This window comes from Macaca nemestrina, chromosome 14 (genome assembly GCF_043159975.1).
Source record: "Macaca nemestrina isolate mMacNem1 chromosome 14, mMacNem.hap1, whole genome shotgun sequence".
Classification (NCBI taxonomy): domain Eukaryota; kingdom Metazoa; phylum Chordata; class Mammalia; order Primates; family Cercopithecidae; genus Macaca; species Macaca nemestrina.
The window spans coordinates 34,611,194-34,631,883 of NC_092138.1; the positions used below are offsets into that span (position 1 = coordinate 34,611,194).

General features: G+C 35.3%; 1 protein-coding gene across 4 annotated transcripts in view; it reads left to right on the plus strand.

Annotated features, from left to right (window-relative positions):
* The window catches only part of LOC105491847 (Janus kinase 2), a 162,034-nt gene that overhangs the window by 71,233 nt on the left and 70,111 nt on the right, over positions 1 to 20,690 (plus strand). For 3 of the 4 annotated variants that reach the window (XM_011758564.2, XM_011758566.3, XM_011758565.3), the window contains 4 exons: positions 4 to 121; positions 6,758 to 6,903; positions 10,651 to 10,972; positions 11,769 to 11,888. In XM_011758564.2, coding sequence (XP_011756866.1) covers positions 4 to 121; positions 6,758 to 6,903; positions 10,651 to 10,972; positions 11,769 to 11,888 — 706 coding nt within the window. The remainder of the gene's footprint in view (positions 1 to 3; positions 122 to 6,757; positions 6,904 to 10,650; positions 10,973 to 11,768; positions 11,889 to 20,690) is intronic. The other variant, XM_024796070.2, reaches the window with a different exon arrangement.

Sequence of the window (20,690 nt, forward strand, 5' to 3'; positions counted from 1 at the left end):
TAGATTTTACTTTCCTCGTTGGTATTGCAGCGGCAGCAACAGAGCCTATCGGCATGGAATATCTCGAGGTGCTGAAGCTCCTCTTCTTGATGACTTTGTCATGTCTTACCTCTTTGCTCAGGTATGATTATACTATCTTACTTGTACATGTATTAAATGATAAATATTTTGCTGTTTAGTAAGTCACTTAATCAGGAAAAACTTCACATATGGGAAAATTGCAGTTCTGTCTTGCACAGCAGGTGCAGAGAAGTAACAAAATTGAGTCTTTTTATCACTAGTTTTTAATCCCATGGTTTATGGATAATAGAATCTATTTTATAAAGTTTTTTTTGGATTGATCCTTTTGAATTTCTTTTTTTTTTTTTTTAGGACTTTAGATCATTTTAAGGATTTCACAAGGTATAGACTGAGGTTTATTTACAGAATGATTCATATAGGCATATGTGGCTAAAATATTAGTAACATTTCTTTAGGGTTTTAAAAAATTTTTTGGATAATTTCAGGCTTACACAATGGACAATGAACTGTAGAGGAAGTAGGCTACATAAAAAATAAGCTATGATAGTTTGTGTAGCTGTTTATAGGAAGGTGACTGGATGTTGATACTTAGTCTAAGAGCTATATTCAAGTTATTTGTTCACTAATACAGTTATGTCAAATTTTGGTATTGTGTTGGTATTTCATAATGCTTTCTTCTCTAGTACCTTGATTTAAACAGTAATTAAAATATTTTGTCATTAAATAACTTGTTTTTATGTGCTGCTAGACTAGTATGAATAGAAACTAAAGGAAGAAAATATATTAGTGCTCTTGGGTAGAAATATGCACTTGGTATCCCCAAGGTATCAGGAGTTCTAAATCCGATTTGCTAATATTGTAGGACATAAGCCCACAAATCCTCATGGCTCGCATTTCCGAGAAGAAGCCTAGTAAGGCTAGTTCAGTTTATGAACAACAAAAGGAAAAATATTTCTCTATTGGGGTATGAGACCAACAAACTTTATTTTTATTTTGTTAAGAAATATATAATAAAAATGACCATTTTAAGTGTGCAGTTCAGTTGTATTAAATACAAACACATTGTTGTACAACCATCACCACCATCCATCTCCAGAACATTTTTCATATTCCCAAATGGAAATTTCATACCCATTAAATAATAACTCTATTTCCCACTCCCAATGGCCTTTCGCAGTCACTATTCTACTTTTGACTATAAATCTGCCTTTTCTAGGTTCCTCATACAAATGGAATTATATAGCATTTGTCCTTTTTTGACTGGCTTATTTCACTTAGCATAATGTCTGCTAGGTTCATCCATGTTGTAGCATGTGCCAGAATTTCTTTCCTTTTTAAGGCTGAACAATATTTCATTGCATATGTGTACTTATTCATCTGTCGATGGATACGTGGGTTGCTGCTGTGAACATGGGTAAACAAATATTTCCTTGAGTCCGTTTTCAGTTCTTTTGGATACATACCCAGAAGTGGAATTGCTGGATCATATGGTAAATTTATAATTTTTTTGAGGAACTGCTACATTGTCTTCTGTAGTGGCTGTACTATTTTTCAGTCCTACCAGCAGTGCACAAGTGTTCCAATTTCTTAACATCCTCAACAATGCTTTGCTTTGTTTGATAATAGCCATCCCTATGGGTATGAGGTGGTATCATTGTGATTTTGATGCATTACTTCTCTAACAACTAGTGATCATGAGCATCTTTTCATATGCTTGTTGGCCATCTGTTTGTCTTCTTTGCAGAGATGTCTCTTGTTGGCCATTTGTTTATCTTCTTTGCAGAGATGTCTATTCAAGTCCTTGGTCCATTTTTAAATCAGGTTGTTTGTTTGTTGTTGTTGTATTGTAGAAATTATTATTCTGGATCTTAACTCCTTATAAGATACATGATTTGTACATAGTTTTTCCCATTCTCTAGGTTGTCTTTTCATTCTGTTACTTGTCTTTTGGTGGACAAAAGTTTTAAATTTGGCTGTATTCTAATTTATCTATTCTTTTTTGTTTCTTATGTTCTTGGTGTCGTATCCAAGAAATCATTGCCAAATCCAATGTTATGAAGCTTTCTTTCTGTTTTCTTGCAAGAGTTTTATCGTTTTAGCTCTTACATTTAGGCCTTGGGTCCATTTTGAGTTAATTTTTGTCTATCGTGTAAGGTAAGGGTCCAACTTCTTTTGCTTGTGAGTATCCAGTTTTCCTAGCACCATTTGTTGAAAGACTGTCTTTTCTCCATTGAATGGTCTTGACACCTTTGTTGAAAATCATTTGACCACCAACTTACTTTTTTATACAGCTCCTTTATCTTTATAGCCATTATAAAAAGAGAGGGGGATGGAGAGAGGCTTCTGAGAATAGCCTTTTGAAAATAGGATATGATGAGGTTACAACTTTCTGTTGCTTTTACGGGTATATTATTCACCTGTCCTGCAGAGCTAGTTTATTTTGGGGGCAGGCTAGTTAAGTCCCATTTATAAGCCAAGTTTTCCCAAACTATTCATTCAGCTACTTTAGCCTAACATTAATACTGCAATGTAAATTTCTTAAGCTCAAATTTTGTCTGCTACTCAGATGAGAAGGTTTTCTTTCTTATTTTTTTTGTAGAGATGGAGGTCTTTGATGCCCAGGCTGGCAGGATGATAGCTCACTGCAGCCTTGAATTCCTGGGCTCAAGTGATTGTCTTGCTTTAGCCTCACAGCTTCCCGAGTAGCTAGGTACAGGTGTGTGCCACTATGCCTGGCTAATTTTTTTAGTTTTGTTTTTGTAGAGATGGGGTCTCGCTCTATTGTCCAGGCTGGTTTTAAACTCCTGGCTTCAAATGATCCTCCTACCTCAGCCTCCCAAAGTGCTGGGATTACAGGTGTGAGCCACCACACCTGGCCTGAAATTTTCAGTAGTTTTAATTAAATGAAAATTTTGATGGTACATACTATAATATTTAAGGAATAGTATTATGTTTTGGCATTTGAGACTCTTCTATTTGTAACTTTTCTCTAGTGAATAGTTGATTATGTTTTTAGTATTGCTATCACTAATTTTTCATATATTTATTGTCTTTTGGTCATGAGTTCCACAGAATATCCACATGAGCAGAATTTGTTATCTACCAGTTCTTTTCTTTCTTTTTTTTGAGACAGAGTATCAGGAGAACCTGCTCCCGATGGTTGCGTGGGTTCTTTTCTATTTCCTGGGTGTCTTGGCTGGTTTGAGAAATAAAGGGAAAGAGTATAAGAGAGAAATTTAAAGCTTGGTGTCCGGGGGAGACATCACATGTTGGCAGGATCCGTGATGTTCCCAGAGCCGTAAAACCAGCAAATTTTTATTAGCGATTTTCAAAAGGGGAGGGAGTGCACAAATAGGGTGTGGGTCACAGAGATCACATACTTTACAAGGTAATAAAATATCACAAAGAAAGTGGAGGCAGGGTGAGATCACAGGACCACAGGATGGGGCGAAATTAAAATTGCTAATGAAGTTTCGGGCACACATTTGTCATTGAGAACATCTTATCAGGAAACAGGGTTTGAGAGCAGACAACCTGTCTGACCAAAATTTATTAGGCGGGAATTTTCCTCGTCCTAATAAGCCTGGGAGCGCTACAGGAGACCGAGGCTTTTTTCATCCCTTCAGCTTGGACCATAAAAGACGGCACACCTTAAGGGGGCCGTCTACAAACCTACCCTCAGGGCACATTCTCTTTCTCAGGGATGTTCCTTGCAGAGAAAAAGAATTCAGCGATATTTCTCCTATTTGCTTTTGAAAGAGGAGAAATATGGCTCTGTTCCGTCCTGCTCACTTGCGGCCAGAAGTCTTATCTCTGGTGTTCCCTGAGCATTGCTGTTATCCTGTTCTTTTTTCAAGATGCCCAGATTTCATATTGTTCAAACACACATGCTCTACAAACAATTTGTGCAGTTGACGCAATCATCACAGGGTCCTGAGGTGACATATATCCTCCTCAGATTATGAAGATGACAGGATTAAGACATTAAAGTAAAGACAGGCATAGGAAATCACAAGGGTATTGACTGGGGAAGTGATAAGTGTCCATGAAATCTTCACAATTTATGTTCAGAGATTAGAGTAAAGACAGGCATAAGAAATTATAAAAGTATTAATTTGGGGAACTAATAAATGTCTATGAAATCTTCACAATTTATGTTCTTCTGCCGCGGCTTCAGCTGGTCCCTCCGTTTGGGGTCTCTGACTTCCCGCAACAAGAGAGTCTCCCACTGTTGCCCGGGCTGGAGGGCAATAGCGTGATCCCGGCTCACTGCAGCCTCTGCCTCCTGGGTTCAAGTGATTCTCCTGACTCAGCCTCCCTAGTAGCTGGGATTACAGGTGCCCGCCACTACACCCAGCTAATTTTTTTAATTTTTAGTAGAGACGGGGTTTCACTATGTTGGCCAGGCTGGTCTCGAACTCCTGACCTTGTCATCTGCCCACCTTGGCTTCCCAAAGTGCTGGGATTACAGGCGTGAGCCACCATGTCCAGACTCTCTACTAGTTCTATATGGAACCAAGGCAAGCTATTAAAAAGAATCTACCAAGTCATTGATCATCTTCTACTTAAACAGTATAACTTACTTGCCTGTTCTCAAAAGTGTGGTGAAATAAGTGTTTAAAACTGAGCAAAAATCTGTCTCCTACCCTGAATTAATTTTGTATTAGCAACATTTAGGCCTTTGTTTTGGTTAATACTGATTATATGATGGTGTGCTTCTTAATAGTTTATTTTCTTATATGAAAATATCTTCTATATTTTATTAATAAAAAAGCAAATATACTTTTGAATATATGTTTCTTTTAATAAAATTAGTTTAAAAAGGTTCCAGTAAAGCTTTAAGTTCGTGAGACAAGTTATCAACATCAAAAGAAGGGAAATACAGATGTAGAATATAGAAGGACCTATATTTCTCTTGTCCAGTTTAAAACCTTGATTCACATTGTTATTTTAGGTGATACGGCTCTTACCTTTTTTCTACAAAGAAAATTGGTATTATGTTTAGAATATTTGTACTTTTGCTTTCTTTTTCTTTCTCCCATTACATGTTCAGTCTGATTTATCTGCATTCCTAAATCCTTCAGGTCAAAATCTTAGAACCTCTGTGTTTCTCTCTTCTTCATTCTTTATACAATATATAGTTAATAAAGTATCAGCCTTTTTCAGAATCTTTTAGTATCTTATGTTTCCTGGATCAGATCCTTATTATTTCATATCTGAGCCATACACCAGCCTCTTAAAGAGCCTCTCTGCATACACTTTATTTTCTTCAAGCACTTCTGTCATTGCTACTACTCTACCAATGGAAGAGACATGATGAAAATAGATCTCCATAGTTCCTAGGATTAGGTCATTCAAGGGCACCTGCAGTCTGACCCCAACTTACTTTTCTAGGTTTTAATCCACATTATTTCTTCACATAAACTTCAGTCCCTAATCAAATTAGTTTATGCATCTGAACATACCTTGTGCTTTTTTGTGTGTCTTGTTCCTTCTATTTCTTTACCCTGTTTTGTGTCCATCATACATTTCTTTATTTTTAAACACACTGTGAAGTTTCAAATCTTCCATGAAACCCTCCTTGATTACTCCAACTGAATATAATCTTAACCGTCTCCAAGTTCCTGAAGGAGCTTTTGTGTGGTGCTTCCTATATCATGTCTGGCATTTTAATTATTTGCTTCCGTTTAGCTTCTAAGCTAAATTTTGGTCCCCTTGATGACTGAGACCACATCTTATACAGTCATGTGTCACTTACTTATGGGGATATATTCTGAGAAATAAGTCATTAGGCAGTTTTATTATTCTGTGATTATCATGTATTGTACTTACACAAACCTATATGGTATAGCCTAGTATATGCCTAGTCTATATGGTATAGCCTATTATTGCTCTAGGCTACAAACCTATATAGCATGTTGCTATACTGAATATTGTAGGGAATTGTAACACAATGGTAAGTATTTGTGTAGTTAAACATATACAAACATAAAAAAGGTACAGTAAAAATGCAGAATTACAATCTTATGGAACCATCATTATATATGTGGTCTGCCATTGACCAAAACATTGTTATGGGGCACATGGCTATTTCTTTGTATCCAACACCATTTGTAGTATGATGCTTCCAACATAATTGGAGTTCAGTATATATTTAATTCAGTAATATCTATTTTAATTTAGGTAATTTTTATGTAGAACATATAAATTGAAGATATATGCAATGAAATAGGCCAGTGTTGTATGTACTTTGTAATTGGGAACCCAGTGTAAATCAGTTTTCATTTGCAAATGAACTTTTATTAAAATTGTATTGCAAAATGAATGAAAATTAAAGGAGGAATTTATTTATTTATTATTTTAGAGACTGGGTCTTGGTCTGTCACCCAGACTGGGGTGCAGTGGTGTGATCATAGCTCAAGAGATCTTCCTACCTCAGCCCCCCGAGTAGCTGGGACTGCAGGTTTGTGCCACCATGCCTGACTAATTTTTAAAGTTTTTGTAGAGACGAGATCTTGTTATGTTGCCCAGGCTGGTCTCAATCTCCTGGACTCAAGTGATCTTCATGCCTTGGCCTCCCAAAGTTCTGGGATTATGGGCATGAGCTGCTGAGCCTGGCCAATTTGTAGCTTGTAAATGCACATGTTCTGAAAATTATGATTAAAATACAATCATAGATTAAAACATGTTAATGAAACTTATGATGAGATATTTCCTTCTAAATTTCTGGTTTCAGTGGCGGCATGATTTTGTGCATGGATGGATAAAAGTACCTGTGACTCATGAAACACAGGAAGAATGTCTTGGGATGGCAGTGTTAGATATGATGAGAATAGCCAAAGAAAATGATCAAACCCCACTGGCCATCTATAATTCTATCAGGTAATTTTCTTTTGCAAATCCTTACACATAAGTGTGAGTAGAGATTTTATATAATTCCTATATATTTTCTGTGTTTACCCATGCCTTTTGATTTTGTAATACTGGTTAAGTACCCCTTATCTAAAATGCTTGGAATCAGAAATGTTTCAGATTTTGGATATTTCCAGATTTTGGAATATTGGCATTGAACTTAACAGTTGAGCAACCCTAATCCAAAATGCTCTAATGAGCATTTCCTTTGAACATCATGTTGACATTCAAAAAGTTCTGGGTTTTGGAACATTTCAGATTTCAGATATTTGCAAGAGGGATAGTCAACCTGTAATAAAAAATCATACGGGTAAGTTTTATATCTTGGGAGTAACACACACTTTGTAAGGTGAAATTATTGAAAGAGTTGTATTACAGGAAATATCATAGGTATTAAATATCTATTATTTGATTTCATTTATTCTGAGAAGGCTAGGTAAGTTCAGAGGAATGGAAGAAACACCTGGAGGCATACTTTTTGATAGTAGATCCTCTAGCTGGCTATATAAATGACCTGAATAAGTATTTCCCAAATGGTGGTGTATTATTTTATTTGCATTAGAATCACATGGGGGTGTCTGTTAAAATCAAAGATTTCTGGGTCCTAATCCAAGAGATTTGGATTCAGTAAATCCGAGTTGAAGCCCACAAATGTGAATTTTTACAGGTGCTCTAGGGTATTCTTATACAAGTGATCCAAACTCTGCATTCTTCAAATTATTCTTCTGCATATTGAACTTGACAATCATGGCTAATAACAGTTTTCTGAAACTCTACAGGCTATAAAACTACTTTTTAAAAAGTTATATATAAGAATGGTTTGACTTTTAAGTTTGAAGGCTAAATATGTATTTTATATATTACATACTTTACCAGATTAAAAATTTGAGTATGTCATGAATGTGCTTAAAGCTTCCTTTTTTGAAATAGTTCTCCCAATAACTGGCTTTAGTCATTTCTTTGCCCTGTCATCAAAACAGTTACATACCCAATTTGCAGAGTATCAATTTCTGTATTTCTCTCTTTGGTTTTAAATATTCTTGTTTTACTTTCAGATGTCTATTTGGCCTTAACTCAACGGTGTAAGCCATAGGGTATAATTTTAGGAACTCAGGAATCTAAAAGATTCCAAAGCCCAAAGGAAAAAAAAAAACATATTCATTCATTCATTTGGTAGCTATTTATTGAATACTTGCTGTATGCCAGGTTATAGTAGAACATAGTCGCAGGAAGAGTATCTTAGATGTCGTTACATAGAAACCAAAGGAATTGAGGGGAACACAGTTGAAGAACAGAAGCTTTGACCCATTGAAGATGAATGTTATAAATATGAAGCCATCTCTAGACTTATGCTATCGTGGAATATTTCTGCTTTGGAAACCATGATGTCATCCAAAGTCTCGGCACAATCTTTCTATGTAGATTGTAGTTTCTTCCAGGTCGAGAATCATGTCATCTATTACTCTTCTCCCTACATTATTTAGTCTAGTGTTCTAAACCTGATGACTATTTAGTAACTGTATTTATCTGATTCTTTTAACTCATGCTCTTAGCCATGCAAAATGCTGCATCATTCTTTTTTACTGCTTTACTTTAAAAATAGTGTAGATATTAAACACTTATATAAGATTCTGTGATATTTTAAGAGTTTATTGAGATAATTTACAAATCATAAATCTCACCCATTTAAAGTGTACAATTTAATATTTTGTATTATATTCACAGGGTTGTATAAAGATTTCCACAATCTAATTTTAGAACATTTTCATTCTTTCTGAAAGAAACCCCATGCCCATTAGCATTCAGTCCTCATCCCACTTTCCCCTAGCCTCTGGAAATCACTTTATGTTTGTGTGGATTTTCCTGTCTCAAACATTTCATATAAATAGAATCATGCAAAATGTGGTGTGGCATTTTTTTGTCTGACTTCTTTCACTTAGTATGATGTTTCCAAGGTTCATTCATGTTGTAGAATGTATCAGTACTTCATTTCTTTTTATTGCTGAATCATATTTCATTATATAGATATACCACATTTTGCTTATTTGTTCTTCACTTTATGAAAATGTGGGCTGCTTCCATGTTTTGGCTATTGTGACTAATGCGGCTATGAACAGCTGTATATGAGTAATTTTGTGGATGTATTTTTTCATTTTTTCTTGTGCATACATTTAGGAGTGGAATTCCTGGAACATATGGTAACTCTAACTTTTTGAGGAACTGCTTAACTTTTCAAAAGCAGCTGTGCCACATTACATTCACACTAGCAGTACATGAAGAGTTCCAACTTCTTCAGCACTTGTTTCTGTCTGTCTTTATTTTATCCATCCTAGTGGGTGGAAAAGCTGTCTCATTCTAGTTTTGATGTTCATTTCTCTGATGACTACTGATGTTTGGCATCTTTTCATGTACTTTTTGGCCATTTGTATGCCTTCATTAGCGAAGCGTCTATTTGAATTCCTTGCTCATTTTTTAATTGGGTTAGTTGTCTTTTAATTGTTGAGTTTAAAAAATTCTTTTTATATTCTGAATACAAGTCTCCACATATAATCATATTTATGATTTGCCACTATTTCCTCCCATTCTGTATATTGTTGTTTTACTTTCCTGAAGGTATCATTTGTAGCACAAAAGTTTTAATTTTGAAGCAGTCTAATTTGCCAGATTTTTCTTTTGTGTCTTGTGCCATGTGGAAATGTGGTTTTAGCAACATGGGTATCTTTCTTGGTTTTAGCAAGAGCAGTTTCTCTTGAAATAATGGAACAGAGCCAAATTGGAATGAGTTGAGGGATAAATGGAAGGCAAGAAAATGGAAATGGCTATGTACATTCTTTCAAAAAGAGGCCAGATAGGCTGTGGCTAGAGGGAAATGTGGGATTAAGAGGTTTTACATTTTAGATGGGAAGGACATTAATTTAGCAAGTCCTTTGTATCTGTGGATTCCACATCTAATATGTCATAGAATGAGGTCCAGAAAGGTTTCCTGGATTTGATGATGCTTGAGCTGAGCCTTGTAGAATGGGTAACTAGATAGGAGATGGATGATTGGAAGAAAGATTAGCATATATTAAGGCATGGAAAATTATTTATTGGTACTTTAGAAATAAAATGTTCCTTAGAAGCAGAGAAATAACCTTCTTTAGAATATTGCACAGAGATGAATGTACAGAAAAGTCAGAACATTTCTAAATGGAATTGTTTTGATCACAAGGGAATTATTAGGAGTTGAAGCTGGCCTAACAAAATAATATACAGAAGTATGTTTCCATAATGAAAATAGCTTCCAACAGAATGTAACAATTTCCAAAATTCAGGTAAATTTTGGAGCACAGCATCATAGGAAATATTTGTAGCACAGTTCAATATGTGCCAAAATATTATCTTATCAACCATTAACTCTGGTATGTGAAATAAAGAACAGGAATTTTTAGAGGCTCTTACTAACTAGACTGAGGATTCATTTCATTAGGGCAAGAAGATTAACATCTTCTTTTGTAAACATTGATGATAACTTCAGTGTGTGGATATATTTGTATCATCAAACAAAATCTTAAAGTTTTATACTGTATGGATGGGGGTTATGGCAACTTACTCCACTTGGCCACTGTGTTGTAATGCCTACTTAACCATGGAAAAAGGTGGTAACTTCTTTTTCAATTTTTAGATTTATCTTCTAATTTTTGTTTTGTTTTTCTGTATGTGCTTTTTTATCTGCAGCTACAAGACATTCTTACCAGAATGTATTCGAGCAAAGATCCAAGACTATCATATTTTGACAAGGAAGCGAATAAGGTACAGATTTCGCAGATTTATTCAGCAGTTCAGCCAATGCAAAGCCACTGCTAGAAACTTGAAACTTAAGTATCTTATAAATCTGGAAACCCTGCAGTCTGCCTTCTACACAGAGAAATTTGAAGTAAAAGAACCTGGAAGTGGTCCTTCAGGTGAGGAGATTTTTGCAACCATTATAATAACTGGAAACGGTGGAATTCAGTGGTCAAGAGGGAAACATAAAGAAAGTGAGACACTGACAGAACAGGTAATCCTTAATGATATGTTCTTGTTCTTTTGTTATTTTAAGTAGAATGGAAATAAAAACAAAGTAATTTTAATCATTTGCAACATGGTCTTGCACTTCTCCCATTTGATAGAAGTGGAAGTTTTTAATAGTGTGAAGCTATCAAGGTCATATAATTCTTTGCCTGCTATTCTTAAATGGTTTTTTCATTTAATTTTTTATGACAAAATAATTAGCAATGACTATATTACAGTTTCAGAAAGGTATCCAATTCTAATAGTGATTTTAAAGGAGTTTTGCCTTTCTTTCACTATTAGTGATAACAGAAGGCATAATTATAAAACTCGTTAACTAGAAAAGATTAATATTAATTGATTTTATGATAATATATACCTGCTAAATAATTAATTAATTTTTTTTTAGGTTTGCATTGCAAGTTTTAAATTTATTAGTATCCATGTTGTTCACAGATTGTTACTAGAGATTTAGAGGGATGATTTTTTAATTTTTCATCTTTGGTAGTCTCATTTCCAGTCTTCTGGCAGTGGTTTCTACTAATGTTAATTGAATTGAAGAGTGCCATAGCACATTTTAGATTCCTGGCATCATTTAATGCTCTCATTTTTAAGTCAAACAAGATACAGCATAGTCTTAGGGTTAGATTGATAGAGGAAATCATATTTAATGCTTATCTGTTGTTATCAATACCTTTTTTATTTTAAAGAATTTGGAATGAATGTTGTCTTCTTCATAAGTCTTGTTTTAAAATGGCTCCATAAATTCTACATTTTTAATTTTACATGCTTTTAAATTATAGGATTTACAGTTATATTGCGATTTTCCTAATATTATTGATGTCAGTATTAAGCAAGCAAACCAAGAGGGTTCAGATGAAAGCCGAGTTGTAACTATCCATAAGCAAGATGGTAAAAATCTGGTAAGTTTGCTTTATGGTTGAATAATGGTTTCATTTTATAATTCTCAGAAATATGTATTTTAGAATCTTAGTACCAAAATTATTTTCTGGTAGGAATTTTGATTGTAGTTTTAAATATAACTCTAAACATAAACATCAGTTCAGTAAACTTTTTGATAACATCTAGCTTTTTGTATTACTATCAACACCATCTTCCTACAGAGTTTCTTGTACATTACCATACTTTTTTTACTCATTTTTATGATTAGCAAAGCACCAGTTACTTTCTCCCCTATCTCTTCTCTAGATTATACTAGTTCTCTGATGTAACGCTCACCCCTGACTAAAATATTTTATCAATAGGGATGTATATGTGCCAGTTATACTGCCTAATTAAAGGAGAAAAATAAAACAATGATGTCTGGAACTTATATAACAAAATGTAAATCAATCCCAGGTCAGCCCCACCCAAGCTATAAGACATAGTTGATTCTAAAAGATTAACCCTTTCTCTTTTTTAAATAGCTTCAGAAATCGAATTTATTTTAATATAAATGGAAGAAATGAATTATTTTATACTTTGCTCTTAAGTTTCTCATTTATCTGCTCTGTCTTCTTTTTAACTCAGATGCTTCTTGACACTTCCTGGCTTAAACTAGTCCTATTAATGTTATTTATCCATTTATCTTAAGTATTTATATGGCTTACCTGTCTGGCTGTTCCAGGTTATATTACCAAAATTATAACTAATTTGCAACTCACTTAATTCAGCAGTTTTCTGTTCTTAGAGAAAAATAAGATAGTACACCTAGTGCGTAGTAGACTGTGAGCCTTTTGAAGGTAAGGATCATATTTTTATGTGTGTTTGTACCCCCTATACCTTGCACAGTGTACTCAGGGCCTAGTTTAGAAAAAGCTTGATAAATATTTTATGGATGCATGAAAGGATGATTAATTATCAACCTCAATGTGGATCTATAATAAATGTTTCTGGGAGAGTTTATTGATCTTAATGTGAACAAACTGTAGTAACCTAAAGAACTTCTCTATGGGACTGTATTTGGACTTGGCTTAATTTTAAGTCTGCAATACAGAGAAGTTAAGTAACTTTCCAAGGGCACGGTGTTGGTTAAGTGGTAGGGCTATTTAAACTCAAATGCATGATTTGAAAACCTAAGCTCTTAAGTGTGACACTAACTTCTTTGCTGAGTATCTGTAAAGCTCCTTAAAAATATTACACTGACATTTTTTTGGAATTGTGCAACAAATTGGGAAGAGCTGACATTTCTGTCTCATATTAAATTTTCTGTTTTAGGGATATATTGTATTTCTCCTTATACCCAAGTATTGTTTTATGTTTTTCAGTAATTCTTGATCATTTTATTCATATTGACACATCATGTTTCTTTTTATTTTATTCATGATATGTTTTGCTTTTTCTGTTGTTTATTAAGATTAATACTTTTTCTCTGTGTATTTTCCTACCAAATTATTTTTGGATATAGGAAAATAATTTTTGCTTATTATTGCATTTTCCCAGTGTATTATGTGTTAGTAACATTTTGTTTTTACTATCGTTTTCCTCTTCATTCTAGCATTTATTTCTTTTTATAATTTTTGGTAAAATATACATAATATAAAATTTAGCATCTTAACTATTTTTAAGTGTACAGTTTAGTAGTGTTAAGTATTTTCACATTGTTGTGCATCCAATTTCCAGAACTCTTTTATCTTGCAAAATTGAAGTCTATACCCATTAAATAAAAACTCACCATTTCCCCCTCTTCCCAGTCCTTGCAACCACCATTCTACTTTCTGTATTTTTTTTGAGGTGGAGTCTCACCTTGTCATCCAGGCTGGAACATTGCGATCTTGGCTCACTGCAACCTGCGCCTCCTGGGTTCAGGCAATTCTCCTGCCTCAGCCTCCTGGGTAGTTGGGATTACAGGTGCATGCCACCATGCCTGGCTAATTTGTTTTTATCTTTAGTAGAGACGGGGTTTCACCATGTTGGCCAGGCTGGTCTTGAACTCCTGACCTCGTGATCTGCCCACCTCAGCCTCCCAAAGTGCTGGAATTACAGGCGTGAGCCACTGTGCCCAGGCCCTCTACTTTCTTATTCTATGTATTTGACGACTCTAGATACCTCATAAAAGCAGGATCAAACAATACTGTCTTTTTGTGACAGGCTTATTTCACTTAGTATAATATATTCAAGGTTCATTTGTATTACAGCATGTATCAGAATTTCCTTCATTTTTAATATATACATGTATTCTGTGTCATGCATATACCACACTTGTTTATTCATTCATCCATCAGTGAATATTCAGGTCGCTTTTTTACTTTTTGACAATTGTGAGTAATGCCGCTGTGAACATGGATGTACAAATATCTCTTCAAGACTTTGCATTCAATTCCTTTGGATACATACCTTCTACTAGTCCGTTCTCATACTGCTATAAAGATACTACCTGAGACTGGATAATTTATTTAAAAAGAGGGTTTAATTGAGTCAGTTCTGCATAGCTGGCCCAGGAAACTTAAAATCATGGCAGAAGGTGAAGGGGAAGGAAGGCATGTCTTACATGGCAGCAGAAGAGAGAGAGTGCGCAGGGGAAAGTGCCACTTTTAAATCAGCAGATCTCATGAGAACTCCCTCACTATCATGAGAACAGCATGGGGGAAACCATCCCCATGATTCAATCACCTCCCACCATGTCCCTCCCTTGCCGCATGGGGATTACAATTCGAGATGAGAGATGGGTGGGGATGCAGAACCAAACCATGTCATACCTAGAAGTAGAATTGCTGGATCATATGGTAATTCTACTTGTAATTTTTTAGGGAACCATCATGCTGTTTTCCACAGTAGCTGCACCATTTTACATTCCTACCAGGAGTACATTCTCCCCATGCTCATCAAAACTTGTTATCTTCTGTTTTCTGATAGTAGCCGTCTGATGGGTGTGAAGTAGTATCTCATTGCGATTTTGATTCACATTTCCCTAATGATTAGTGTTACTGAGCATCTTTTAATATATGTATTGCCATTTGTGTATCTTCTTTGAAGAAATATATATTCAAGTCCTTTGCTCATTTTTTGAATCAGGTTTTTTGGCCGAATTATGGAAATTATTTGTGTATTCTGGATATTAATCCCTTTTCAAATATATGATTTGCAAATATTTTCTCCCATTCCATAGATTGCTTTTCACTATGTTGCTTGTGTCCTTTGATGCACAGTAGTTTTGTAGTTTTAGCTAGTTCAACTTTTGTTGCCTATTTTTCTTTTTACTTTTTATTGAGCTATAACATGAACACAGTAAAGCACACTAATCTTATGTGTATAGCTCAATGAATTTTTACATATTTGTACATCTTTGTAGCCATACCCACCTCAAAGAACAGAATACTTCTCTTACTTCCAGAAGGTTTCCACATGCATCTTCCCACTTATTCACCTCCACCCCTAACTTAAGGTACCTATCATCTACCATCACTTAGTTTTATCTATTAACAAAGGTTGTATAAATGGAATGATACTGTATGTTTTCTTTTAAAATCTAGGTTCTTTTACTTAGTATAATGTTTGAAGATTCATTTATGTTGTTACATGTGTCAGTTCACTCCTTTTTATTGCTGGGTAGTACTGAATTGTTTGACTATATCTCAAATTTTAAATTTATTCTGTTGATGGACATTTGGGTTGCTTTCAGTTTGGGGCTTTTAGGGATAAATTTACTATGAACATTCTTTTACATATTTTTTGGTGGACTCATGCACTCATTTTTTTGTGTATATATACCTAGAGATGGGATTATTGAGTCATAGTTATAGCTTTAGTATACTGCCAAACAATTTTTTGTACTTCTGTCAGTTCACTCTTCCTTCAATTATGCATGATAATTACAGTTGTCTCATATCCCCATCAACTCTTAATTTTGTCAGTCTAAAAATGTCTTGTGTGTCTGGTGGATGTGTACTGGTAGCTCATTGTAGTTTTTATTTTCATTGCCCTGATGAGTAATGATGTTGAGTACTTTTTCACTTACTTATTGTTCATCTGAATATCCTTCTTACAAAGTGCCTGTGACAGTCTTTTGCACATTTTTCATTGGCTTGTCACTTTCTGATCAATTTGTAGAGTCTCTGTAGATTCTAAGTCTTTTGTAGGATGTTTGAAAAATGTATATAGGCATATGTCAGATATTGCTAGTTCAGTTCTGGACCATTGCCATAAAGCAAATATTGCAATGAAGTGAGTTGCATAAATTTTTTGGTTTCTCAGTCATATAAAAGTTATGTTTACACTATAATCAAGTCTACTAAGTGTGCAACTGCATTATGTCTTAAAAATTAATTTAAAACACTTGATTGCTAAAAAATCCTAATGATAATCTGAGCCTCCAGAGAGTTATAATCTTTCTGCTTGTGAGGGTATTACTTTGATGTTGATGGCGCTGACCGATCAGGGTGGTGGTTGCTTAAGGTTGGGTTGGCTGAAGCAATTTCTTAAGATAACGACAACATTTACTGCATCAATAGACCCTCCATTTCGTTAAAGATGTCTCTGTTGCATGTGACATTGTTTGGTAACATTTCACCCACTGTAGAATTTCTTTCAAAATGAGTCAGTCCTCTCAAACCCTGCCACTGCTTTATCTACTAAACTTTATTCTAAATCCTTTGCTGTATTTTCAACAACATTCACGGCATCTTCACCAGGACTAGATCCATCTCAAGAAACCATTCTTTTAATGCTCATGCATAAGAAGCAACTTATCTGTCCAAATTTTATCATAAGATTGTAGCAATTCAGTCACATCTTCAGCTCTACTTCTAATTCTAGTTCTCTTGCTATTTCTACCACATCCTAGTGACTTCCTCCATTGAAGTCTTGAACCCCTCAAAGTCATCCATGAGGGTTGGAATCAACTTCTTCCACATTCCTGATAATGTTAACACTTTGACCTTCTTCCATGAATCACTAGCATTCTTCCTGGCATCAAGAATGGTGAATCTTTTCCATAAGTTTTTCTATTTACCCAGCTCCATCAGAGGAATCACTATGTATGGCAGCTTAGCCTTACAAAACGTATTTCTTAGATAATAAGACTTGAAAGTTGAAATTACTCCTTGATCCATGGGCTGCAGAACGGATGTTGTGTTACCAGGCATGAAAATAATATGAATATCCTTGTACATCTCCATCATAGTGCTTGGGTGACCAGGTGCATTGTCAATGAGCAGTAATACTTTGAAAGCAATCTTTTTTTCTGAGCAGATCTCAACAATGGGCTTAAAATAGTCAGTAAACCATGCTATAAACAGACGTGCTGTCATCCAGGCTTTATTGTTCCATTTATAGAGCACAGGCAGAGTAGACTTAGCATAATTTGTAGAGCCCTGGGATTTTTGGAATGGTAAATGAGCACTGGTTTGAATTTCAAGTCACCAGTGGCATTAGCCCTTAGCAAGAGGGTCAGCCTGTCCTTTGAAGCTTTGAAGGCAAGCACTGACTTCTCCTCACTAGCTGTGGAAGTCCTAGATGGCATATTCTTCCAACAGAAGGCTGTTTTGTTTACATTTGAAAATCTGTTTGTTAGTGTCACCATCTTCATCAATGGTCCTTGCTAGATCTTCTGGATCACTATCTGTAGCTTCCACATCAGCATTTTCTGCTTCATCTTGCACTTATGCTGTGGACATGGCTTCTTTTCTTAAACCTCATGAACCAACCTCTTGTAGCTTCCAGCTTTTCTTCTGCAGCTTCCTCACCTCTCTCAGCCTTCATAGAACTGAAGATCAGTAAGGTCTTGCTCTAGATTGGGCTTTGGCTTAAGGGAATGTTGTGGCTGGTTTGATCTTCTATCTAGAACTTTCTCTGTATCATCAATAAGGCTGTTCACTTTCTTGTAATTTATGTGCTCACAGTAGTAGCACTTTCAATTTCCTTCAAGGACTTTTCCTTTGGATTCATAACTTGCCTTTTTAGTGCAAAAGGCCTAGCGCTTTCAGCCTGTCTTGGCTTTCAGCATGCCTTCCTCACTAAGCTTAATCATTTCTAGCTTTTGATTTAAAGTGAGAAATGGGTGAATCTTCCTTTCACTTGAATACTTAGAGGTCACTATAGGATTATTAATTGGCCTAATTTCATTATTGTTGTATCTGAGGGAATAGGGAGGCCTGAGGAGAGGGAAAAAGAAAGGGAAATAGCTATTCGATGGAGCAATCAGAACATATAGAAATTTATCACTTAAGTTCACCATCTTATATAGGCCCAGTGTGTGGTGCCCCAAAACAATTACAGTTGACCTTTGGACATCACAGGTTTGAACTGTGTGGGTCCACTTATATGCAATTTTTTCAGCTAAACATTGATGGAAAATATAGTATTCACAGGATGCGAAACTTGCATATATGTAGGGCTGACATTTTGCATATATGAGTTCTGCAGGGCTGATTTCAGGACTTGAATATGTTCAGATTTTGGTATATGCAGGGGTCCTATAACTAATTCCCCTTGTATTCTGAGGGACAACTGTACAATAGTTACATCAAAGGTCATTGATCACAAATAACCATAACAGGTATAATAATAACAAAGTTTAAATTTTGTGAAAATTACCAAAACGTGACACATAGACAGGAAGTAAGCATATGCTATTGGAAAAATTGCACTGATAGACTTGTACTTGCTCCACATAAGTTTGTCAGAAACCTTCAATTTGTAAAAAAAAAAAAAAAAAAAAAAAAAAAAAAAAGTCATATCTGCAAGGAGCAATAAAGGGAAGTGTAGTAAACAAAATGTGCCTGTATATCAATAAGAGGGATACCAGTTAGTGAACTGCTAGTTCAAAGGGTATGACTATTTACAACTTTGATAGATTATTAAAATACTTCTCAAAAGGTGTTTCCAATGTATCTGTACGCCTCTTTTCTTGTACCCTTTGCCAACATTGGATGTTATCAATCTTTTAATTTTTCTGCCAAATCAATGGGTAAATAATGCTCTCCTGTTATATTTCATTTCCTTAATTAGAACCTGAGATTGAGCAATACCTCGTGTTTATAGGTCAGCTTTAATATTTATTCTTCTGTGGACTGCCTTTTCACATCCTTTGACTAGTTTTCTTTTTTTATTTTTAATTGTTTTATAGGTTTTATTCCCACAATGTATGTTAGGTATATTCCTTTGTTGTACATGTTTGTAACCTCCAAGTCTTTTAATTTTGTTTAGAATATCTTTTATAATACCTGTTTTTTTTTGTTTTTTTTTTTTTTGAGATGAAGTCTCGCTCTGTCATCTAGGCTGGAGTGCTGTGGTGCGATCTTGGCTCACTGCAAGCTCCCCCTCCCGGGTTCACGTCATTCTCCTGCCTCAGCCTCCCGAGTAGCTGGGACTACAGGTGCCCGCCACCATGCCTGGCTAATTTTTTGTATTTTTAGTAGAGACAGGGTTTCACCATGTTAGCCAGGATGGTCTCGATCTCCTGACCTCATGATCCACCCGCCTTGGCCTCCCAAAGTGCTGGGATTATAGGTGTGAGGCACCACGCCTGGCCACTAAATACCTTTTATCGTTCAAACATGTCATACGCTTTTCTCTTTATTATAATTTTTGATTTAGGACTCTATTCTGTATTTTTTTAAATTATGTAAATATTGTTCATGGCTGGGCCAAGAAATATGCTGTAATCACATTTTCATTCTTATATAACTTTTTCCAGGGTTTAATTATTGCTTTATGATTTTTCCTTTGTATCTAGCTTTATTTTCATTTTCTACAAGAACTCTGTAAAGTAGTGGACTTCTCAATACAAAATTTCACGTCATCAAACCTGTCACATATGATAGTGTTTTTACTTCTTTTCAGGAGAAGTACCTCTTCGATCACAGTGTCTTACTTTATAGTGTGGACTGGAAGCTCTCTAGGTACAGCTATTATTTAGTACAGCTGTAATTTTTGGTCATTCCTTTCTCATCCTGGTAACTGTGTTTTCATCTATCTTATATTGGATCTGATTTTCTGAATCTCATGTTTGCCCTGTTTTTCTAGGTACAGCTTCTGGTATCTGTTGGTATTTTTAATGTGATTGAGACAAATTAGAAAATTAATTTAGAGAGGAATTTTACATTTTTCTCATATTGGATTTTCCTACCAAGAACATGGTTAATCTTCTGTATATTTAAATAAAAAGTTGTATAAGAGTGTTTTGAAGTTTTTGTTAATTATTGATATTGCATCCTTTTTGTTACAAATGGGGCTTTTTTCTTTATATAACTGACTTTTTGCATGTAAAAATATAAATATTTTTATATATGTACATATATTTTCGCATTTAAGTAACATGCTGCATTTTAGGCTGATTATATGTTCACATATGTATTAAGATACAATCAGGCCGGGCATGGTGACTCACGCCTGTAATCCCAGCACTTTGGGAGGCCAAGGCGGGTGGATCATGAGGTCAGGAGTTTGAGACTAGCCTGGACAACATGTTGGAACCCTGTCTCTGCTAAAAATACAAAAATTAGCTGGGCGTCTTGGCGTGTGCCTGTAATCCCAGCATCTTGGGGGGCTGAGACAGGAGAATTGCTTGAACCCTGGAGGCAGAAGTTGCAGTGAGCCGAGATCGCGCCATTGCATGCCAGCCTGGGCGACGGAGCAAGACTCTGATGGGGAGGCGGGGGGACAAAAAAAATCATAGCATAGCTACATTTCCTAACATTTTAGTTTGTAGCATGAATACTTTAGTAGTATATAATTGGTATGTAGTCTGTGGCTCACGCCTGTAATCCCAACACTTTGGGAGACCG